The sequence below is a fragment of the Sylvia atricapilla genome, chromosome 3 (assembly GCF_009819655.1).
Source record: "Sylvia atricapilla isolate bSylAtr1 chromosome 3, bSylAtr1.pri, whole genome shotgun sequence".
In the NCBI taxonomy this organism is placed as follows: Eukaryota; Metazoa; Chordata; class Aves; order Passeriformes; family Sylviidae; genus Sylvia; species Sylvia atricapilla.
The window spans coordinates 782,601-807,398 of record NC_089142.1 but is presented as its reverse complement, the minus strand read 5'-3'; the positions used below and the strand labels follow the sequence as shown (position 1 = coordinate 807,398).

The 24,798-nt window shown below is 57.9% G+C and overlaps 1 protein-coding gene across 3 annotated transcripts; it reads left to right on the top strand.

The window, feature by feature from the left end:
- Window positions 1-7,509: 7,509 nt before the first annotated feature.
- On the top strand, window positions 7,510-23,010 carry LOC136358643 (kinesin-like protein KIF3C). Of its 3 annotated transcripts, none has more exons than XM_066314557.1 (7): window positions 7,510-8,945; window positions 17,758-17,859; window positions 17,950-18,072; window positions 18,169-18,287; window positions 19,920-20,066; window positions 20,964-21,069; window positions 22,831-23,010. In XM_066314557.1, the coding sequence occupies exons 1-7, from the start codon at window positions 7,533-7,535 to the stop codon at window positions 23,008-23,010; spliced, it is 2,190 nt and encodes a 729-aa protein (XP_066170654.1). In that variant the 5' UTR covers window positions 7,510-7,532. The 3 variants fall into 3 exon arrangements, with proteins under 3 accessions (XP_066170654.1, XP_066170656.1, XP_066170655.1); XM_066314559.1 differs by having other exon boundaries at window positions 7,511-8,945; window positions 19,920-20,036; window positions 20,967-21,069; XM_066314558.1 differs by having other exon boundaries at window positions 7,511-8,945; window positions 19,920-20,036; window positions 20,961-21,069.
- The last annotated feature ends 1,788 nt before the right edge of the window (window positions 23,011-24,798 follow it).

The following is a 24,798-nucleotide window of genomic DNA, read 5'->3' as shown; positions in this document are numbered from 1 at the left end:
GCACACGCAGAGTCTGCGGCCTCACAGCGCCAGGTTATTTTTAGCACTTTGCTCCAGCCAAACACTTCCTCCTGTGGCTGAGCAGAGCTCCAGTGCCTGTGGAGAGCTCCATGGCACTGCCACTGTCACTCAGCCCCACTGGGGACCACGGGCAGGTGGCTCCAGGCACTGCTGGCAGGTTTGGCAGCTCTGGATGTTCACAGTTCTGATTACAGGAGCCTTGTGTCCTAGACAGCTCCTTTGTGGACTCCAACACTTCATGAGAGGTTGTCTGTGGGATCCTGGAGAGGAACTGGAACCACAGAGAATCCTTGAGGGTGGAAATGTCCTCCCAGACCTCCCAATCCAAGCTGTGCCCACCTTGTCACCAGGCCAGGGCACTGAGTGCCACATCCAGGCCTTCCATGGACATCTCCAAACCTCCTTGGGCAGCCCCTTCCAATGCCTGACCACCTTTTCCAGGAAGAATTTCCTGCTGAGAATCTCACATATCCCTCTGCAAGCCAGACAAAGTGTTTTCTGTCCGTTGTGTAAGGCTGACCCTTGTGTTAAATTGTTCAGTGTTATCCTGGGAGGGAAGCAATCCCTCCGGAGATGCCTGACCAAGGACAAAGACACCTTTGGTGGCTCAGTCAGGAGACCGTGGCTGCAGGACTGGGACACTTGGAGATGTGCAGGCAGAGGTGGAACAGCTCCCACAACTTTCCCCTCCACATCTTTCCAGGACCTTCTGTCCTGATCCCCAGAGGACACTGATCTGTGACGAGGAGAAATTACCAAATTAGGAGGAATGAGGCGTAAAGGGAGAGCCAGCAGGACCTGGCAGCCTCTTCCTGAGCTTTGCAGGGACAGCTGAGCAGCAGGAATTGCAACAGCAGGCTGCAGAGGTGCCCTGAGGCTCTCTGGGGCAGAGCTGTGAATCACCAGCCGGTTGAGCAACAGGAGCTGGGTTGGGAGAGGTCGGCCCAGCAGAGCAGTGACACACTGGCCTGGCTGGTTACTCACTCACAGCCTCACAAAGCAGCGCCAGCCCCGATGGAAGAGCCTTTGTCACCCAGGAGCCGCGGGGAACAAGCTGCTCTGTGTTCTCCAGCTCCTCCCCCAGCCAAGGCAGGGCCAGCTGAGGAGGTTCTGGGACCACCACTCCTGGTTTCTCACCTCAAAGGATGAGCTCCCACAGGGCACAGACCCTCCCAGGCCCTGGACACCTCCAGCTCCCCCTGCTTCAGGGGTGTCTGGATCCCAAACTTGTGTAAGGACAAGAGCCCCGAGGGAGCTGTCAAACAGCCCCAGATGCTCAGTGCCTAGTCTGAGGAGGTGCAGAAAAGCTGAATTTTCTCTACCTGCTGCCATACAACGTTGTTCTCTTAGCAGGAGTGTCCACAGCAGCCCCAGACACCAGAGCAGGAGCTCTGAACTCCAGACACTTTCTTAAAATCATCAGCGTGGGAGAATTCAAATAAATACACAGAATCACAGAATCCTTGAGGTTGGAAAACACCTCCAGGACCACCAAGGCCAACCTGTGCCCAAAATCCCCACCTTGTCCCCAGCCTGGAGCACTGAGTGCCACATCCAGGAATTCCCTGGACATCTCCACCCTCCCTGGGCACTGCCAAGGCCTGAGCAGCCTTTCCATGGGGAAATTCCTGCTGCTGTCCCCCCTGAGCCTGCCCTGGCCCAGCCTGAGGCCATCTCCCCTTGTCCTGTCCCTGTGCCCTGGGAGCAGAGCCCGAGCCCCCCTGGCTGTCCCCTCCTGTCAGGGAGTTGTGCAGAGCCACAAGGTCCCTCCTGAGCTCCTTTTCTCCAGCCTCAGCCCCTTTTCAGCTCTGGTGAATTTTTTGAGATGCCCCAGGAAAGCCCAATGTAAGAAACATGTCCTTCCCTCACCCATCTCCCAGGCAGGTGGACGCAGAACACGTGAGGGGAACAAAAAAGGCACCTTAAAACGAAGACTTCCCCCTGGTTTCTGCTCCAGGCAGCCCTTTGGGAGGAGGAGGAGGACTCAGTCAGCCCTTCCAGGTGACAGGGAGGACACAAAGGGCACACGGAGCCCAGTGCCTTTGGCAGCAGCTCTGTGAGCCAGGCACATCTCTGATTTCTGCACAGTCACATCAGCGGGGCTCTGCCAGCCCTGCTGCCTGCATCCAGGGCACCTCAGCCTGGGGGCTCCTTCCCGGCTGGAATGCCTGAGGACCTCGTTCTTCCCATGCCTCTGCCCCTCCAGGACAGAGGCAGAGCTTCAGCCCCTGTTTCTGCAGCCAAAAACTCCCTGCCTCACGGCCAGAGCGTCCCTTGCTTGGTTCTGCTGTGCCCAGTGGGGGAAAAAAGCCCAGCGTTGTTGTCAGTGCTCCTCAGAGCCACTCACAGCCTCGTGTCCTGCCGTTGGGAATCAGGGGTGGAACAAAGGAGGAGTGCTGATGGATGGATCCTCACTGAATGAGGCTGTGACCCATCAAAGGCAGCTCTGCTCCCCTCGGTCCCCAGAGACACTCCACGTACCTGGAGTCACGGGATCATGGAATCACTGATGTGGAAAAGCCCTTGAGACCACCAAACCCAGCAGTTCCCACCACTGACCCCTGTCCCCAAGTGCCACGTTCCCAGCACAGAAGCAGTGCCACTTTCAGCTCTTTATTCTCTCGGGAGCAGCTCAAGAGTGAAAAGCTCCCTGGCAGCTCGTTACTGATCAATCAGTAGTTACCTGTGAAGGAAGATGAAGTGTTAGTAGCTGGATCTGTGGAGAATAGGACCTGCCGCACACACTCTGGGATTTCCTGTGCTTGCCGGAGGGTTTGGAGGGATCTCGGGAGCGTGGGAATGCCCTGGTGCATCAGCCGAGTGCTGCACAGCCAGAGCTCTGCCTCCTTCAATTCCACCTTGCCAGCAGATTATTAAATCCTTTAATCTCGGCACGGCCATGCCGAGCTGCTGCCTTACAGACACTGCTCCCTCCACATCTGGAAACCACGATCCAAGATAAAAGCCCTGGAGCCTCCCACACAACTGCCAGCCGGCCCTTTCCCCCCTCTCCTCTCAGTTCCTGTGGGAGATGATGGCAGAGGTGGGAAGAGGGATGGTGGGGCACGGCATGGAGCTGTGGGACCTCGGCAAGCGGACACAGAGTTCCCCAGGTCACACCCAGGAGCTGGGACACGGCTCAGGAATCTTCTCCTGGGGGCAGCCTGAGGGCCTGCAGGAGAGGCAGCAGTTTTTCCCGGTGGTGAGGAGACACAGCTCCTCCCTTCCCGGGGCTGTTTACACATCCGGGGGTCATGTGCAATGCCTGTGGATGGGGAGATGTTGGAGCTCTGCGCCCCGAGCTGGCTCCCGTTCCACTGCTGCCGTCTAATTATAGAGGAGTCAGCTGCTGGCAAACTGATCCATCCTAGATCCGGGCTTAGTGTGAGCTGGGCTGGCCCCTCCAGCTCCCCCACTTTGGGCGTGGGGTGAATCCTGCACTGGAGTGATTCCTTTCCTGCCTCCCCGTGTGGCTGTTCCTCCTGTGCTGTGCCCGGGCAGTCCCTGCTCAGTTCACAGTCTGAAAAACCACAAAACCTCTGATCTCAGCCCAAAAGGGTGGCTGGAGCCTGAAGCCCTGCTGCTTCCCAAGGTCCCCTACCAGCAATCTGGCACATGGAGATTGGGGACAGCAGGAGGGAAGCCAGGAGCATGGGGAGGATGAGGAGTGCCACAAACAGCTCAGCTGAACCGCAGAGCTGCCACAGAGCGGGGAAATGGGAAATGAACCCACTGGATCTCTGGGAATGCTGGCAAGCTGGCTGAGAGGGAAAGCAGCCAAATGCCTGCTGGACCCTCAGCATCCCTTTCCCCTGTAGAAGCCAAGAGAGTGAAGGGCCATCAGTGGGGGAAACGAGGAGAGGATTGACCCTCTGAGCTGGGAACATCACACTGGGCTATGTCCTTTTCCCAGCAGGGAGGACAGGCTTTTCTCCAAGGCTGCTCCAGCCAACACCACTACCAGTTGGCCAAACACCAAGAAAAAGCCTCAGGAATGTCAACTCAACGCTGCCAACATGGAGACTGATTTCCCTGTTCCCAACGTGTGCGCTTCCATCTGTCTCCACAGCAGCATCCACAGAGAGAAGACGTCCTCTCTGGGGACAGAGGTGTCTCCTGTGATCCTGGAAACAGAACTCTGACCAGAGGATGTTGGTGAGCTCCAGCACAATTTCCTGGTGACAGCGAAGGTGAGAAGGTTTTGGCAGCTGTGGACTGCTCCTGTTATGACCTTGGTTTAAACCAAGTGAAAATGTTCCAGGGCTGGGAACGGCAGCAGGAGCTGGGAATGAGGGACTGCAGCTGGCCCTGAGTGGAGCTTTTCCCTTTATTGGTGTCCCCTTTAGTAGCCTTTCCCCTGGAATGCCACAGGGATGGTGGTGCTGAAGGAGGTGGGAGAGCATTAGCCCAGCACTGATCATCCCTTCCCTCCCACATCTGCCTGGCTCTGGCTGATGCTGCTGCCCGGATGCCAAGAGCCAGGGAATGCCAAAAGGCTGGGGAAGGAAGGAAGGAAGGAGGTCCCAAGGTCTCATGTCACCCTCACTGCCAGCCAAGGGTGTCGAGTGTCCCAGTGACTACAGGGTACATGGGGCCACAGCCCCCCCAGATCCCCCCAGAGCTGGGAATTGAGGTGGCCACAGTAGCCAAGGATGGCTGCAGTGTCCCAGAGGTGACTCTGCTGTCCCTGGATACCCTTGGTGGCCCAGGTCTGGCAGTGGTGTCTCCAAAGTGGCCGTGGTGTCCCAGTGTTGGCTGGCGTGTCCCTGGGATGGCTGCAGTACCCAAAGACAACCACATTTCCAGGGGTTGGGTACTCTCAGGGGTATCTGAGTTGTCCTGGCAGCAGCCACAGTGGCCAAGGGACAGCTGGGATGGCCCAGGGTGGCTGTGGGATATGGGAACCCATGGTGGGCAGGAACAGGAAAACCAAGGTCACTGCAACTGGGATCCCCTGGCTCTGCTGCAGCACTTTGGGACAGCCCTGATGTCCCCTGCCCCAGCCAGCTCAGTGTCACCCCTGGTTCAGGATGTGGCACTCCATCCCTGCTCAGGTCCCATGTGTCATCCCATGCCAACAGCTGCACTGGGATGTCACCAGCCGTGCCACCAGGACCCTCCATACACACCCACCATGTCCCCAGAGACACCACAGACACCCCATAACCCCTCCCATACACACAGGGGGCTCTGGGCTCTGCTCTGGAGGGTTCTGTGGTGTTCACTGTCCCCCACAGCCCCAAGGGTCAGCCCCAAGGCCAGAGGCCACCACCAGCACACTCTGGTCCTGTGCTGACACCTGTGGGCAAGGGACTGTCCTCATGTGTCACCCTGCTCCACCTGGCACCATGACCCTACATGTCACCTCGTCCTCCCTGTGTCACCGTGTCCCTATGGGTTACCCCAGCTGACGTGTCACACTGTCCTTACCCATCACACTGTCTCTACACGTCCCTGCTCCTGACATGTCCCCTCTGTCTCTTTGCCATGTCTAAACATCCTGTTCCTGTGTGTCACCCACCTGCCTGTCCCCACAGCCTGGTCCTGTGGGGGATTTGGGGCTGGGCCACCACAGCCAGGGGCTAGCAGGGCTATGGTGCCCCTGACCTCATCCCTGGGGACACAGGGACAGTGCCACAGGCAGAGCCACACAGGGCCTTGGTGTAGAGCCAGGGCTGCAGTGGGGACAGCACCATCAGTCTGTGCTGTGCCATGGGGACTGTCCCCTCCCAATGGCTGTGTCCCTGGCAGGGCTCAACTGCGGCGCCCTGTGCATGGAAAAGGGCAGGTGAGGAAAGGTGTGACCCCCTCCACAGCCCCTATTGTCCCCTCATCCCATTCTCTACCTCCTCTCTTCGTCCCTCTCCACAACACTCTCCATCCCTCCATCCCTCCTCCATCCTCCTGTGCTGTCCCCTCCAATTGTCACCCTCCCCATCACCTCCATCCATCTCTCCATCCCTCTGCATCGTCCCTGTCACCCTCCCTCCATCCCTCCTTCCAGCACTGCTGCATCCCACTTCTACCCTGCCTCTCCTGAAGCTTCCATCCCCCTCCATCCCCCTTCATCCTCCCCATCTCCTTCTCCATCCTCCACTTGCCCCCTCCATTGTTCCTCCATCTCCCCTCCAGCCCTGCTGCACCACCCTCACACCCTCCTTTGTCCCCAGGTCCCCCTCCACGGCTGGGGCTGTGCCTTTGGGGAGGGGACTGTCCCCACCTGGGAGCTCCTCCTGGAGCCAGAGGACTCAGATAGCGCCAGGCAGGCCCGAGTATGGCAGCAAATTCCCTAATTAATTGATTGTGGGATAATCTCTGCTTCCAGGGAAGGAACGGGTGGCTGCTCAGACTCGATTAACCACAAGAATGTTTAATCTCCCCTCGCAGCCCCGTAAGGCGCCGGGATTATTCCCACTGGGCTGGGCAGGGATGAACCAGCCACGGCTGGCTGCAAGGGGACACGGAGCCCAGGGAGCCCCAAACACCAGCACAACACCCTGCCCCAGCCCCACGGGGTGGGATGGGATGGGGGGTTATCCCTGTGCTGCCTGCCAGGTCTGGGACTGGGCAGCCCCTGCTTCTCCTGCCTCTGCCCTGCATCCCAGTCCCACATCCCTGATCCCCCATCGTGGACCCTGCATCCTGCATCCCACAGCCTGCATTCCACAAAGTACTCTCCATCACACACACAAATCCCGCAACCCACATCCTGTATCCCACATCCCAGACCTGCACCCCTCATCCTCAATCCTGCATCTGGAATCTTTCATCCTGCATTCCAATGCAGCATCCCAGCCCAGAATCTCATCCCTGCGTTCCAGTGCTGCGTGCCAGCACTGAACCCCAGTGCTGCATCCTGCATCCCACACCCCAATCCTGCATTCCAGTGCAGCATCCCAGCCCTGTATTCCAATCCTCCGTCCTACATCCCAGTTCTGCATCCTCCATCCTATATCCCAATCCTGCGTCCTGCATCCCAGTCCTGTACTTGTGATCCCGTATCCCAATCGGTATGCTGTATCCTATTCCTGCGCCCCAGCCCTGCCCGACATTCCCGTATCCTTCATCCTACATCCTCATCCCGCATTCCAACGCCGCATCCCTCATCCCGCATCCCAATCCCACGTGCCGGTTCTGCATTCCAGCGCAGCATCCCGTTCCCGGCCCCGCATCCCTGGCCCGGGCTCAGCACAAAGGCCGCACTACATCTCCCGGCGTGCCCGGAGGGAGGCGGCGGCGGGAGCGCGCCCGGGGGGCGCGGGCCGCGGGCGGGAGCGCGCACCAATCGCGGCGCGGCCGCGCCCCGGTCCGGCAGCCCCATCCCCGCACCGGGCGGGGCGCAGCGGCCGCGCTGCCATGAGCCAGCGCCCGGCGGGGCCGCCCCGCCGCGCCCCGGCCGCCCGCGCCCCGCGCCCCGGCTCCGCCCCGGCCCCGGTCCCGGGGATGCCGCGGGGGCGGCGCGGCTGAGCCCCCCCAGCCCCGCTGAGCCGCCGGTCCCGCCCGCCGCCGCCATGGCCGGTAAGCCCCGCGGCGGCTGCGAGGCGCTCCGGGTGGTGGCCCGCTGCCGGCCCATGAGCCGGCGGGAGGAGGCGGCGGGATACGAGCGCGTCCTGGAGCTGGACGTGAAGCTGGGCCAGGTGAGCATCCGCAACCCCCGCGCCGCCCCCGGGGAGCTGCCCAAGACCTTCACCTTCGACGCCGTGTACGACGCCGGCTCCAAGCAGGCCGACCTCTACGACGAGACGGTGCGGCCGCTCATCGACTCGGTGCTGCAGGGCTTCAACGGCACCGTCTTCGCCTACGGGCAGACGGGCACCGGCAAGACTTACACCATGCAGGGCGCCTGGGCGGAGCCGGAGAAGCGCGGCATCATCCCCAGCGCCTTCGAGCACATCTTCACCCACATCTCCCGCTCCCAGAACCAGCAGTACCTGGTGAGGGCCTCCTACCTGGAGATCTACCAGGAGGAGATCAGGGACCTCCTCGCCAAGGACCAGAGCAAGAAGCTGGAGCTGAAGGAGAACCCCGAGACCGGGGTGTACATCAAGGACCTCTCCTCCTTCGTGACGAAGAACGTCAAGGAGATCGAGCACGTGATGAACCTGGGCAGCCAGACGCGCTCGGTGGGCAGCACCAACATGAACGAGCACAGCTCCCGCTCCCACGCCATCTTCCTGATCACCATCGAGTGCAGCGAGACGGGCCCCGACGGCGAGGAGCACATCCGCGTGGGCAAGCTCAACCTCGTGGACCTGGCCGGCAGCGAGCGCCAGAACAAAATGGGGGCTCAGGGAGAGCGCCCCAAGGAAGCCTCCAAGATCAACCTCTCCCTCTCGGCCCTGGGCAACGTCATCTCGGCGCTGGTGGACGGCCGGAGCACGCACATCCCCTACCGGGACTCCAAGCTCACCCGCCTGCTGCAGGACTCCCTCGGGGGCAACGCCAAGACAATCATGGTGGCCACCTTGGGCCCGGCCTCCCACAGCTACGACGAGAGCCTCTCCACCCTCAGGTTCGCCAACAGGGCCAAGAACATCAAGAACAAGCCGCGGGTGAACGAGGACCCCAAGGACACCTTGCTGCGGGAGTTCCAGGAGGAGATCGTCCGGCTGAAAGCCCAGCTGGAGAAACGCGGGATGCTGGGGAAGAAGAGGAGAAGGAGCAGCCGGAGGAAGAAAGCCGTGGATGGAGAGGGCACCGTGGACAATGAAGGGGAGGACGAGCACGAGGATGGCCTGGAGAAGAACATGGAGAATTACTTGAAGGAGCAGAAGGAGAGGCTGGAAGAGGAGAAAGCCGCTATCCAGGACGACCACAGCCTGGTGAGTGAGGAGAAGCAGAAGCTGCTCCAGGAGAAGGAGAAGATGATAGAGGACCTGCGGAAGGAGCAGGAGGCCACGGAGCTGCTGGCCATCAAGTACAAGGTTTGTGTTGCCACACGGGTCACAGATGGGGTACCTGCTGTGCCGCCAGCCCCTCGTGTGGAGTGGGAATGGATCCCAAACAGGGAGCTTTGCTCCCGAACAAGGTGTCCAGGCAGTGTCCCCAAGGGCAGCCCCAGGCTCTGGTGTGCTGGGACCTGTGTGGGAGCTGCAGGGGCTGGGAGGGAAGGGCTGTGGGGGACTGGGTCACTGGTGGCACGAGTGTGCTGCGCTCAGCTCTTGTCCCCTTCGGCACAACAAAGCAGCTTGCGTGGGAACGGGGAGTGATGAGAGTGATGCTGCAGATTCTGCCCTGGTGGCCTCGGGAGCGAGCCCAGGGCTGGGGACAAGGTGCGCCTGCCCCTGCCTGTCCCCTGGCTCCCAGTGGGCTCTGTGGGGACAGGCAGGGCCTGGCAGGGACCCCCAGCCCCCTCCCCACCCCAAATCCTTCCTGCCACCCCAAGGCACAGCAGGGTGGCTGGGGGCACCGCCGCTGGCTCAGGGATGCTCAGGGATTTGGTGAGAGGGGCCACGGCAGCCCCAACTGTGCCGAGGGTCTGGGGTTGCACCTCTCCCTGCCCCAGCCCTGCTCCTGTCCCCACTGAGCTGTCCTGATCCCTCCCCTCTGCCCGTGGTGGCCATGGGGACAGGACCACAGTCCCAGCAGTGGGGAGGGAGCCCCAGCACCCTGATCCTCTGCATCACGCTCAGCATGGCCCCTCTGGCACATCTACTTCAGCACTGGCCGGCCTGGATTTGGGCACGGGGCCGGAGCCCAGGCAGGGACAGGGGGGGACATGGACCAGGGGCTCTGGACCCCCTTCCATGGCCAGGGTCGTGTTTGTTGCAGCCCCAGGGACACGTGGCCGTGCCCAGGGATGTGTGATCATGCCCAGGGAAGCGTGGCCATGCCTGGATGCCTGCACAGAGACCGTGGGGACGTGCCACTGGGGCAGAGGCTGCTGGCCGGTGTCCCGTGACGGCTGTCCCGTGATGGGTGTCCTGGCAGAGCAGGATGCCTGGCACGGGGGTTCTGCAGCCATCCCCCCACGGCAGGGGGGTGCAGGTTGTGGGGTGCAGGCTGGGCTGGCAGCTGTCCAGCACTGTCTCCCTGTCTGGCACAGCAGGGCTGGCTCAGGGCCGCTGTGTGTCCTGGAAGTGCTGAGTAACAAGGCAGGGCCGGAGGCGAGATGACACCATGTCCCTTTGGGTGGCCTTTGGAGCTGCTGTGCACGCAGGGACCCTCTGGCTCTGGGGGTACAGCACAGTGACAGCAGAGAGGTGTCACCTCAGCGAGCATAAATCCACCCTGTGCCAGAGGGGCACAGCCTGCTGTGACACTCACCCCACTGGGCACTGCCCACGGGACACTGCGGGGACACTGGGTGGCCTCACGGTGCTCACGGGCAGCTTTGCCACTCACTGGGGCCAGGCAAGGAGCAAAGGCAGCCGAGGTGACAGGGGGACACGGGGTGCCCCCCGCTCCCACGGAGGTGCCACACTGCACCCCATCTTGCTGTCACACTCGTGGGTGTGGGCTGTGCCTCTGCCACCCGGCTGGGATGTGTGGGACAACGATCTCAGAGAGGTGGGGTTCATCCTGCCCCAGGAGATGTGCATTTGGGCACCCAGATGTGCTCCTGGGGGCCCAGATGTGCCCCTGGGGGCCCAGATGTGCATTTGGGCACCCAGATGTGCCCCTAGGGACCCAGATAGGTGCCCAGGCAGAGGGGCTGTGCCAAGGGCAGCTGGGTGTGGGGTGTGGGGTGCTTCCAGTGCCGTGCCAGGGGCTGAGGCCGAGGTCAGCGGGAGGGAGAGCGCTGGGAAGTTCTTTGGGTGCCGGAAATGAGTTCCTGGGAGAGGCTTAGGGCTAAAGGAGATTGGGAGTCTCTTCGTTAGAGGGAATAAATGCCCTGGCAGGGAGGAAACAGTGGCACTGAGAAACCTCTTCATCTGGCAGGGGTGGTGTGTGCAGGGGGGAGCTCTGTGGGAGGGGATGGCAGCGGGGCCATCGTCCCAGCACACCCCAGGGGACACTCAGCGTCAAGGGGAGCGAGTGGCACCAAGAACTGGGTTTGGAGGGGAAGAGGTGAGGGGCCTGTGGCATCCCAGTGCCCCCAGCACTGGCAGGGGATGGCACAGGATGGGGTGAGGGGTCTCAGCCCCCAGCAGAACACCCAGCCTGGGATATCCATCTGGAGGAATCCCGGGGTCAGGGGGGCCGGATGGGACACCCACTGGGGGGCTGTGAGTGGCTGTGGGGGTCTCACTGGGTGGCAAGAGTAGAGAGGCACAATTGTGGGGTGTCCCCTGGCTTCCCCCAGAACCCTCAATGTGCCCCCTGCAGCCAGAAGGGGAAAAATTGGGGGGTTAAATCATGGCAATAGAGCCTTGCCCCAAGCAGCCGTCAGTGGGGCCACAGGTTTGCCAGAGCCCCCCACCCTGCCCAGGGACATGTGACAGCAGCACCACGGCCACTGTGTGTGCCTCCCCAGTGCTGGCAGTGCCCTTGGCATGGCCTGGTGGCCCCCTGCCCCTCAGGGCCGGGGCAGTGGGGTGGGGCAGGCGCTGTGAGGAGCAGGGCTCAGGGGGACCTCAGGGGCACACCCCAGTGGGTGAGGGTGGCCACGCGCTGGTGGCAGAGGGGACATTTCAGAGATGGTGGCCGAGCTGTTTCTGTGTCTGGGGGATTGATTTTTCACGCTGTGTGTGGTGTCCTGGGGACATCTGGGCCCGGCCGTGCTGAGGTGCCACCGTGGTGGGCACAGGGTGTGCCCTGCTCTGCCCCCAGGGACAGCCTGACACAGGAGCAGGGCTGCAGGGCACACACACAGTGCACACACACATACACACAGTGTGTACACACACACACAGTGCACACACACATACACACAGTGTGCAAATACACACACACACAGTGCACACACACACATACACACAGTGTGTACACACACACACAGTGTGCAAATACACAGACACATACACAGTGTGCAAATACACACATACACACAGTGTGCAAATACACACGGTGCACACACACATACCCACACATACACAGTGTGCAAATACACACAGAGAAATACACACAGTGTGTACATACACACACACAGTGCACACACACATACACACAGTGTGCAAATACACACACACACACACTGTGCAAATACACACACAGAAATACACACAGTGTCTACATAAACACACACATACACAGTGTGCAAATACACACAGTGCACACACACACACACACACACATACACAGTGTGCAAATACACACACACACAGTGTGTACATACACACACACTGCACACACACATACACAGTGTGCAAATACACACAGTGCACACACACAGCATGCAAATACACACACACACACACACAGTGTGCAAATACACACGGTGCACACACACATACACACACACACACACAAATACACACAGTGTCTACATAAACACACACATACACAGTGTGCAAATACACACACACACAGTGTGCAAACACACACAGTGTGCAAATACACACAGTGCACACACACACACAGTGCAAATACACACACACAGAAATACACACAGTGTGTACATAAACACACACATACACAGTGTGCAAATACACACACAGAAATACACACAGTGTGTACATACAGACATGGTGTGCACACAGTGTGCAAATACACACAGTGCACACACAGAGTGTGTACATACACACACAGTGCACACATACAGTGTGCAAATACACACACACACAGTGTGTACATACACACACACAGTGCACACACACATACACACAGTGTGCAAATACACAGAAATACACACAGTGCACACACACATACACACACATACACAGTGTGTACACACACACACACAGAAATACACACAGTGTGTACATAAACACACACATACACAGTGTGCAAATACACACACACACAGTGTGCAAATACACACAGTGCACACACACACAGTGTGTACATACACACACAGTGCACACACACATACACAGTGTGCAAATACACACACACACAGTGTGCAAATACACACACACAGAAATACACACAGTGTGTACATAAACACACACATACACAGTGTGCAAATACACACACAGAAATACACACGGTGTGTACATACACACACGGTGTGCACACACAGTGTGCAAATACACACAGTGCACACACACATACACACACATACACAGTGTGTACACATACAGAAATACACACAGTGTGTACATACAGACATGGTGTGCACACACGGTGTGCAAATACACACATACAGAAATACACACAGTGCACACACACATACACACACATACACAGTGTGCAAATACACACACAGAAATACACACAGTGTGTACATAAACACACACATGGTGTGCACACACAGTGTGCAAATACACACAGAAAAATACACACAGCGCACACACACACAGAGTGTGCAAATACACACAGAAATACACACAGTGTGTACATACACACACACAGTGTGTAAATACACACACAGAAATACACACAGTGTGTACATACACACACACAGTGTGTACATACACACACACAGTGTGCAAATACACACACACAAATACAGTGTGTACATACGCACACACACAGTGCACACAGTGTGCAAATACACACAGTGCACACACACGCGGAGTGTGTGCAAATACACACACAGAGAAATACACAGTGCACACACACAGAGAAATACACACAGTGTGTACATACACATGGTGTGCAAATACAGTGCACACACACATACACACACAGAAATACACACAGTGCAAACACACAGAGTACACAGTGTGTACATACACACACAGTGCACACACATAGTGTGCAAATACACACAGAAATACACACACTGTGTACATACACACACAGTGCACACACACACAGTGTGCAAGTACACACACGTAGAAATACACACAGTGTGTACATAAACACACACACATGGTGTGCACAGTGTTCAAGTACACACAGAAATACACACAGTGCACACACACACACATACAAAGTGTACATACACACACAGAAATACACAGTGTGTACGTAAACACAGTGCACACGCACACATACACAGTGTGCACGTACACACACAGTGCACACACAAACAGTGCAAATACACACAGTGCACACACACACAGAGAAATACACACAGTGTGTGCATACACAGACACACAGTGCACACACACACACAGTGTGCAAATACACACACAGAAGTACACACAGTGTGTACATACAGACATGGTGTGCACACACAGTGTGCAAATACACACACACAGTGTGCAGATACACACAGTGCACACACACGCAGTGTGCAAATACACACACACAGAAATACACACAGTGTGTACATAAACACACACATGGTGTGCACACACAGTGTGCAAATACACACAGAAAATTACACACAGTGCACACACACACAGTGTGTGCAAATACACACAGAAATACACACAGTGTGTACATACACACACACAGTGTGCAAATACACGCACACACACAGTGTGCAAATACACACACACACAGTGTGCAAATACACACACACAAATACAGTGTGTACATACGCACACACACAGTGCACACAGTGTGCAAATACACACAGTGCACACACACAGTGCACACACAGTGCACACACACAGTGCACACACACGCAGTGTGCTTACCCTCTCACACGTGTGCACAGATACCCAGTGCTCCTACACGTAGCCATGTCCATGCTCAGCCTGGCACAGGATGTGCTCTGTGTGTGTGTGTGTGTGTGTGTGTGCACACATCCTGCACACCTTTGTGTCCGTGTTGTGTGTGCACAGCCTCTGTGTGTGCATTTGTTTATGCACGGCCCCTGTGTGTGTGTTTGTGTGTTTGTGCATTTCTGTGTGCACATTTCTCTGTGTGTGTTTTTGTGTGTGTCTATTTGTGTGTCTGTGCATTTCTGTGTGCACATTTCTGTGTGTGTATTTGTGTGTTTATTTGTGTGTTTGTACATTTGTGTGTGCACATTTCTCTGTGCGTGTGTTTTTATTTTTCTGTTTTGTGCATTTCTGTGTGCACACTTCTGTGTGTGTTTTTGGGTGTGTATTTGAGTGTTTGTGCATATCTGTGTGCACATTTCAGTGTGCACAGCCCCTGTGTGTGTATTTGTGTGTGTTTTTGGGTGTGTGTTTGTGCATTTCTGTGTGCACATTTCAGTGTGCACAGCCCCGTGTGTGTGTTTTTGGGTGTGTGTTTGTGCATTTCAGTGTGCACAGCCCCTGTGTGTCTGGTTTTGGGTGGTTTTGGGTGTGTGTTTGTGCATTTCAGTGTGCACAGCCCCATGTGTGTATTTGTGTGTGTATTTGTGTGTGTTTTTGGGTGTGTGTCTGTGCATTTCAGTGTGCACAGCCCCTGTGTGTCTGGTTTTGGGTGGTTTTGGGTGTGTGTGCATTTCAGTGTGCACAGCCCCTGTGTGTCTGGTTTTGGGTGGTTTTGGGTGTGTGTTTGTGCATTTCAGTGTGCACAGCCCCTGTGTGTGTGGTTTTGGGTGGTTTTGGGTGTGTATTTGTGCATTTCTGTGTGCACAGCCCCTGTGTGTATTTGTGTGTGTTTTTGGGTGTGTTTTTGGGTGTGTATTTGTGCATTTCAGTGTGCACAGCCCCTGTGTGTGTGGTTTTGGGTGGTTTTGGGTGTGTATTTGTGCATTTCTGTGTGCACAGCCCCTGTGTGTATTTGTGTGTGTTTTTGGGTGTGTATTTGTGTGTGTTTTTGGGTGTGTATTTGTGCATTTCAGTGTGCACAGCCCCTGTGTGTGTTTTTGGGTGTGTATTTGTGTGTGTTTTTGGGTGTGTATTTGTGCATTTCAGTGTGCACAGCCCCTGTGTGTGTTTTTGGGTGTGTATTTGTGCATTTCAGTGTGCACAGCCCCTGTGTGTGTTTTTGGGTGTGTATTTGTGCATTTCAGCATGCACAGCCCCTGTGTGTGTATTTGTGTGTGGTTTTGGGTGTGTGTTTGTGCATTTCAGTGTGCACAGCCCCATGTGTGTGTGGTTTTGGGTGGTTTTGGGTGTGTATTTGTGCATTTCTGTGTGCACAGCCGCTGTGTGTCTGGTTTTGGGTGGTTTTGGGTGGTTTTGGGTGTGTGTTTGTGCATTTCTGTGTGCACAGCCCCTGTGTGTCTGGTTTTAGTTGTGTGTTTGTGCATTTCAGTGTGCACAGCCCCATGTGTGTGTGGTTTTGGGTGGTTTTGGGTGTGTGTTTGTGCATTTCAGTGTGCACAGCCCCATGTGTGTGTGGTTTTGGGTGGTTTTGGGTGTGTATTTGTGCATTTCTGTGTGCACAGCCCCTGTGTGTCTGGTTTTGGGTGGTTTTGGGTGGTTTTGGGTGTGTGTTTGTGCATTTCAGTGTGCACAGCCCCTGCAGGGGCCGGGCTGCAGCTGCTGTCCCTCCCTGGGGTGGCAGCTGTGCGGAAGGAAGCTCCGGGAGCAGCCTGGGCTGGGAGCCAGTGGCCAGTGGAGGGGACAGGGGACACGTCACCCACAGCCCAGCCAGCCACCGCCGCTGTGCCCGTGCTGCTGAACCAGCCCCGGGCTGCCGGGTGTCCATGGAGTCATGGAATTGTGGGAAAAGCCCTTCAAGGGTCACCGAGGCCAGCCATCCCCAGCGCTGCCACCCCTGTCCCCAATGCCACACCCACAGGGCTTTTCAGTCCCCCCAGGGATGGGGATTCCAAACCGCCCTGGGCAGGACAGCCCTTGCCAGGAGGGAATTGTTCCCAATATCCAGTCTGATCACAGCCTCTTCCCCATCATCAGCGTTCCAGCACGTGGGCACTGAGCTCTTCCACCTCCCAGAGAGCAGGGATGGGGACAGGGGTCAGGGACAGGGATGGGGACAGGGGACAGGGATGGGGACAGGGGACAGGGATGGGGACAGGGGTCAGGGATGGGGAGAGGGACAGGGGACAGGGATGGGGACAGGGGACAGGGATGGGGACAGGGGACAGGGATGGGGTCAGGGATAGGGTTCAGGGATGGGGACAGGGATGGGGACAGGGGTCATGGATGGGGGCAGGGGTCAGGGATAGGGACAGGGGTCAGGGTTAGAGACGGGTCAGGGATGGGGACAGGGATAGGGACAGGGGACAGGGATAGGGACAGGGATAGAGACGGGTCAGGGATGGGGACAGGGATGGGGACAGGGGTGGGGACAGGGGACAGGGATTGGGACAGGGATGGGGACAGGGGACAGGGGTGGGGACAGGGGACAGGGCCAGGGGTCAGGGATGGGGACAGGGGACAGGGTTAGGGATGGGGCCAGGGGTCAGGGATGGGGACAGGGGACAGGGATAGGGACAGGGATGGGGCCAGGGGTCAGGGATGGGGACAGGGATGAGGACAGGGGTCAGGGATGGGGCCAGGGGTCAGGGATAGGGACAGGGGACAGGGATGGGGACAGGGATAGAGACGGGTCAGGGATGGGGACAGGGGGCAGGGATGGGGTCAGGGGTCAGGAATGAGGACAGGGATAGAGACAGGTCAGGGATGGGGTCAGGGATAGGGACAGGGGGCAGGGATGGGGACAGGGGTCAGGGAAGGGGTCAGGGTTAGAGACAGGGGTCGGGGATGGGGACAGGGGTCAGAGATAGGGACAGGGATAGGGACAGGGGTCAGGGATGGGGACAGGGGTCAGGGATGGGGACAGGGGTCAGGGATGGGGACAGGGATAGAGACAGGAGTCAGGGATGGGGACAGGGGTCAGGAATGAGAACAGGGGTCAGGGATGGGGCCACCACCCAGTGAGGGTGGCATGGGACAAAGCCTGTGGCTGGGAGTGACCCGCTGTCCCCTGCAGGCCATGGAGAGCAAGCTGCTCATCGGGGGCAGGACCATCGTGGACCACACCAACGAGCAGCAGAAGATGCTGGAGTTGAAGCGGCAGGAGATCGCCGAGCAGGTACAGAGGGGTGACAGGGGGGGTGACAGGGCTGTCCCAGGGCTGGTCCCCATGCCTGGCCCCTTTCCAACTCTTATCCCTGTGCCACAGAAACGCCGGGAGCGCGAGATGCAGCAGGAGATGCTGCTGAGGGACGAGGAGACCATGGAGCTGCGGGAGACCTACACGTCCCTGCAGCAGGAGGTGGAGATCAAAACCAAGAAGCTCAAGAAGGTGAGAGGCGAGGCAGGTGGGGACAGTGGCAGGGATGTCCCTGCCCGGGGCTCCCCAGGCCTGGGGCAGGGCTGAGGTGCTGCTCCCCTCTCCCAGCTCTATGCCAAGCTCCAGGCTGTGAAGGCCGAGATCCAGGACCAGCACGACGAGTACATCCGCGTGCGCCAGGACCTGGAGGAGGCCCAGAACGAGCAGACACGGGAGCTGAAGCTCAAGTAGGTGTTTGTCAGGTGCTTGGGGGGTCCCCTGGGCCCGGGGGGGCTTGAAGAAATGGGTGTGCAGAGCAGAGGTGGGGTGCTCAGAGCAGGGTTGGGGTGTTGTTAGAGCAGGGCTGGGGTGTTGTTAGAGCAGGGTTGGGGTGTTGTTAGAGCAGGGTTGGGGTGTGCAGAGCAGAGGTGGGGTGCTCGGAGCAGGGTTGGGGTGCTCAGAGCAGAGTTGGGGTGCTCAGAGCAGGGTTGGCGTGTTGTTAGAGCAGGACTGGGGTGTTAGAGGAGGGCTGGGGGGTTCAGAAGAGGATTGGGGTGCTCAGAGCAGGGTTGGGGTGTTGTTAGAGCAGGGTTGGGGTGTTAGAGCAGGGTTGGGGTGCTCAGAGCAGGGTTGGGTTGTTGTTAGAGCAGGATTGGGGTGCTCAGAGCAGGATTGGGGTGTTAGAGCAGGGCTGGGGTTCTCAGAAGAGGATTGGGGTGCTCAGAGCAGGGTTGGGGTGTTGTTGGAGCAGGGTTGGGGTGCTCAGAGCAGGGCTGGGGTGTTGTTAGAGCAGGGCTGGGCTGTCAGAGCAGGGCTGAGGGGCTCAGAAGAGGATTGGGGTGCTCAGAGCAGGGTTGGGGTGTTTTAGAGCAGGGTTGGGGTGTTGTTAGAGCAGGATTGGGGTGTCAGAGCAGGGTTGGGGTGTTGTTAGAGCAGGGCTGAGGGGCTCAGAGGCTCAGAGTGAGTGCAGAACTGGAGGGATTGACCCCACCCAGAGACAGGGACAGGGACAGGGACAGGGACAGGGACAGCCCAGCCCTGCCCAGCTGTCAGTGGTGGCACAAGGTGTGGCCACCGGGAGCCGGGTCAGGGCACAGGGGGCGTCCAAGAGTTGCCGAGAAAGGGGAAAAACCAGGAAATGTTCCAGCAGAAAGCGTGGCTGTGGCTGAACCTGGCGGGTGGTAAGTGACCCCCGAGGGCACCTGGTGACCTGCTCCGTCCTCAGAGGGACAGCAGCTCTGGGGACTCGGGGTGACCCCAGCTCCTTGGGCAGAGTTTTCCCTCCGGGAGCCTCCCACAGCTGCAGCTGCTGCTCCAGTGCCCTGGAGGTTTGTTCTCACTTCCAACACTCCTCTCTTTGGGTGTCTGTAACCCCGCAGGTATTTTCAAGCACTGCGAAATTTTCAGGGTGAAACAGTTTCACTACAAACAATTCCATCTCCAGCTTTGCCCCCTCTCTCCTCTGACACGGTTCTGACCGGAAGCCACAGCTCACTGATGCAACTCGTTGCCTCAAAACAGTTTTTGACATCTGCTCGACTTGCCCCAAAAAACATGGGAAAAAAAGATTCCCTCTGGGATCCGCTTGGCATTCTTGAGCTTTCCTTGATTTTCAGGTCAGGCAGTGGGAAGCAGACGTGGGAGGAGAGGAGGGAGAGAGTCCTGCTCCTGCCTGGAGCTCCCAGGGGTCTGGTGCCCATCCTCTCCTGCCTGTCCCCTCTCTGTCCTGCTGCTTCAACCTCTCCACTCCCATCACATTGTCACCCTCTGGATGTTTCTTCCCCCTTCGATGTCTCCTCTTCCTGCTTTTCCTCTCCCTTTCCAGCCTGGTCCCTGTCTCCTGTCACCTTGACCCCTTCCTCTCCTGCTCCATCCCTCAGGTACCTGATCATCGAGAACTTCATCCCTCCCGAGGAGAAGAACAAGATCATGAACCGTCTGTACTTCGACAGCGACGAGGACCAGTGGAAATTCCAGCCGCTGGTTCCCACCGGAGGGTACATCCCTGTGTCCCTGTCCTTGTCCCTGTCCCTGTGTGCCTGTCCCCATCCCTGTGTCCCCGTCCCTGTGTCCCTGTCTCTGTCCTTGTGTCCCCGTCGCTGTCACCATTCCTGTCCCTGTGTCCCCGTCCCTGTGTCCCCGTCCCTGTGTCCCCGTCCCTGTATCCCCGTCTCTGTCCTCATCCCTGTGTCCCCATCCCTGTCCCTGTGTCACCATCCCTGTCCCTGTGTCCCCGTCCCTGTCCTTGTGTCCCCATCTCTGTCCCTGTCCCTGTGTCCCTGTCCCTGTGTCCCTGTCCCTCTGTCCCTGTCCCTGTGTCCCCATCCCTGTCCTTGTCCCTGTGTCCCCATCCCTGTCCCTGTGTCCCCATCCCTGTCCCTGTGTCCCCATCCCTGTCCTTGTCCCTGTGTCCCCATCCCTGTCCCTGTGTCCCCATCCCTGTCCCTGTGTCCCCATCCCTGTCCTTGTCCCTGTGTCCCCATCCCTGTCCCTGTGTCCTTGTCCCTGTCCCTGTGTTCCTCTCCCTGTCTCCATCCCTGTCCTTGTCCCTGTGTCCCCATCCCTGTCCCTGTGTCCCCATCCCTGTCCCTGTGTCCCCATCCCTGTCACTGTGTCCCTGTCCCCAGGGTACAGTCCCTGTCCCTGTCCCTGTGTCCCCATCCCTGTCCCTGTGTCCCCATCCCTGTCCCTGTGTCCCCGTCGCTGTCCCTGTGTCCCTGTCCCTGTGCCTGTGTCCCTGTCCCTGTGTCCCCATCCTTGTCCCTGCCAATGCACAGAGGTGGCCCCAGGGCTGCTGGGCCCAGGGCCTGCTGTAGGTGCCCGTGGGTGTGACCCCTCCAAGGCCCTCCCGTGGGAAGGGCCCAGCTCCCTGTGTGCCCTGGGCGCGGCTCCCGCTGACGTTCCCGCTCCGTGTGCCGCAGGAGCAGCTCCCAGATGAAGAGACGCCCCACCTCTGCCGTGGGCTACAAGAGGCCCATCAGCCAGTACGCCAGGGTGGCCATGGCCAGGAGGTCCCACCCCCGCTTCCGGGTACGTCAGGGGACACCGGGCTGGGCCAGGGGCTGGGGAGGCTTGGACAGGTGGGGATGGATGGATGGAAGTGTGTGAGGGGTGGGTGGATCCATGGATGGATGTGTGGGTGGAGCTGGATGGGTGGACATGGATGGATGTGGATGGACATGGAGGGATGGATGGATGGACATGGATGGATGGACGTGGATGGATGGATGGATGGACATGGATGGATGGATGGATATGGATGTAGATGGATGTGGATGGACATGGATGGATGGATGGATGGATGGATGGATGGATAGTTGGATAGATACATGAATGGATGGATGGATATGGATGTAGATGGATGTGGATGGACATGGAGGGATGGATGTGGATGGATGGATGTAGATGGATGGATGGATGGACCTGGATGGATGGATGGACATGGATGGATGGGTGTGGATGGACATGGAGGGATAGATGTGGATGGATGTGGATGGATGGATGTAGATGGATGGATGGATGTGGATAGATGTGGATGGACATGGAGGGATAGATGGATGGATATGGATGTAGATGGATGGATGGATGGATGGATGTAGATGGATGTGTGGATGGATATGGATGGATGTAGATAGATACATGAATAGATGGATGGATATGGATGGATGGATGGATGTACATTGGGTGGATGGATGTAGATGGATGGATGGATGGATGGATGGATGTGTGGATGGATGGTTGGAAAGATACGTGGATGGATGGATGAATGTACATTGGTGGATGGATGGATGTACGTGGATGAATGGATGGATGGATGGATGTACATTGGTGGATGGATGGATGGATGTAGATGGATGTGTGGATGGATAGTTGGATAGATTCATGGATGGATGGATGGATGTAGATGGATGGATGAATGGGTGGATGTGTGGATGGATGGTTGGAAAGATACGTGGATGGATGGATGTGGATGGATGGATGAATGTACCTTGGGTGGATGGATGGACATGGATGGATGGATGGATGGATGTGTGGATGGATGGTTGGAAAGATACGTGGGTGGATGGATATGGGTGGATGGATGAATGTACATTGGTGGATGGATGGATGTGGATGGATGTGTGGATGGATGTACGTGGATGAATGGATGGATGTACATTGGTGGATGAATGGATGGATGTGGATGGATGGTTGGATAGATACGTGGATGGATGGACATGGATGGATGGATGGATGTGGATGGATGGCCATGGATGGAGGTGTATGAATGGATGGATGGACGTGGATGCAGGTGTATGAATGTGTGGATGGACAGGTGGATGGATGGATGTTGATGGATAGAGGGATGTGGATGAAAGGATGGATGGATATGGATGGATGGATGGATGGATGGATGGCCATGGATGGAGGTGTATGAATGTGTGGATGGGCAGGTGGATGGATGGATGGAAGTGCATGGAGAGCTAGAGGTGGATGGATGAAGGCAGACAGTGGATGTGTGGAGGGGTGGATAACACCAGGAGAGCAGATGGAGTAAAGCTCACGAGGATCTGGGCTACACCAACTCAAGCTCCCATCTTTATCCTCACGGCTCCAATCCTGCAGCTCCTGCCTCTCTGGCTTTGGCAGCTCCTGCCACTGGAAAGGACGGGACTGCTCAGGCCTGGGAGAGGCAGAGCAGAGCCTGGAGCCCAGCGTGGCCGTGCCAGGGCAGGATCCCACTGAGCGCTGGCAGCGTGGATTGCCAGTGCTCTCCCCACCCTGACTCCCGCCTTGGCTGTCCCCGGGCAGGCTGAGAACATCATGTTCCTGGAGCTGGACCTGTCCCCTCCGGCAATCTTCGAGTTTGAGCGCAGCGGGGAGGCGGCGGAGCAGGACCCGCGGGCGCTGCACCTGGAGCGTCTGCTGCGCCTGGAGCGGCTCCTGGAGCGGCCCGCGGCCTCCCGCCTGCGCCACTCCCGCTCCTGGTGAGTGACAGCGGGACAGCGTGACACTGGGACCGCGGGGAGGCAGCAGGGAGCAGGGGTGACAACTGACAGATGGGTCCTTGTCATGGGGTGGGGTCAGGTGTGTCCTGTGCAGGTGAGTGACAGCGGGACGGCGTGACACTGGGACCGATGGGAGGCAGCAGGGAGCAGGGGTGACAACTGACAGATGGGTCCTTGTCATGGGGTGGGGTCAGGTGTGTCCTGCTCTTGGTGAGTGACAGCGATACAGTGTGACACCGGACCGCGGGGAGGCAGCAGGGAGCAGGGGTGACAACTGACAGATGGGTCCCTTTCATGGGGTGGGGTCAGGTGTGTCCTGTGCCACTCCCGCTCCTGGTGAGTGACAGCGGTACAGTGTGACACCGAGACCTGGGAGAGGCAGGGGAAAGGTGTTTGACAACAGACAGATGGGTCTCCTTCATGGGGTGGGGTCAGGTGTGTCCTGCGCAGGTGAGTGACAGCGGTACAGTGTGACACCGGGACCTGGGAGAGGCAGGGGGAAGGTGTTTGAGGACTGACAGATGGGTCCCTTTCATGGGGTGGGGTCAGGTGTGTCCTGTGCCACTCCCGCTCCTGGTGAGTGACAGCGGTACAGTGTGACACCGGACACGGGGAGGCAGGAGAGAGCAGGGGAAGGTGTTTGAGGGCTGACAGATGGGTCCCTTTCATGGTGTGGGGTGAGGTGTGTCCACAGGTACCCCTCTCCTGCAGCCAGGGGTGTCCAGGACATCCCCCAGAGAGAGCTGGCTCTGTAAAACCATCCCTGCCTCTGGCCAAGCAAGGCACTGGGATTTGGAGCACTCTGGGACAGTGGGAGGTGTCCCTGCCCACGGCACGAGTGGCACTGGATGGGCTTTGAGGCCCCTTCCAGCCCAAAGCTGTCCGTGGTTCCCTGATCCTGTGGAAACACAGCACTTGGGAGAGCTGGTTCTTGATTTAATTTCCAGGAAAACATTCGGGAGTCAGGCTCAGGAAGCACAGAGGAGTATCAGGTTCTGAGGGGGTCCAGCACTTCTCAGGATGGATTAGGATAATTGTGACACAGCTCGTGGGAAGTGTTCTGAAAAAAGCAAAAGGTTTTTAATTAATGATAAAATAACAAACGATACAAAAACAAAACAAGAGCTGTGCACAGATGTAGGAAAGTCTCTCACACTTGGCTAAAACACCCCAAAAAGCACCTGAGCACCTCTGTGCTCCTTTTTAAGTACTTAATGTTTTAGGAGGGCTTTTGGCTTGCTGCCCAATAGAAACTAGCTCCATTTCTGAGGAGCAGCTATAGGTGCTCCTGTCCTGGCACTGAGCCAGTCACGGTGTGAATGTCACTGAAGATCCCAGTCCAGTTTCCTTTGAAGTTCAGAAGGAAAGCAAAACTCTTTTCCTTACATAGAATCATTTGCTCGGTTGTGGGAAATGCAGCAGCACACGGCCAGGGACCTTCCGTGGGGCTTGGGGCAGGGGAGGAGTCACAGCAGAGCCGGGAAGGTCCTGTCCCATCAGGGCTGCCCCTGCCCGTGGGCTGCGGGCTGGGCTCAGGGTTTGGAATGCTGCTGAGGTGGTGCTGTGGAGCAGCATCGTGTGGAGCTCTGTGAGGAGGGACCTGGAGAGAGTCCAGAGGAGGCACTGAGGTGCCAGAGGGATGGAGCAGCTCTGGAGCCAGGCTGGGAGAGCTGGGGGTGCTCACCTGGACAGGAGAAGGCTCCAGGGAGAGCTCAGAGCATCTTCCAGGGCCTAAAGGGGCTCCAGGAGAGCTGCAGAGGGACTGGGGACA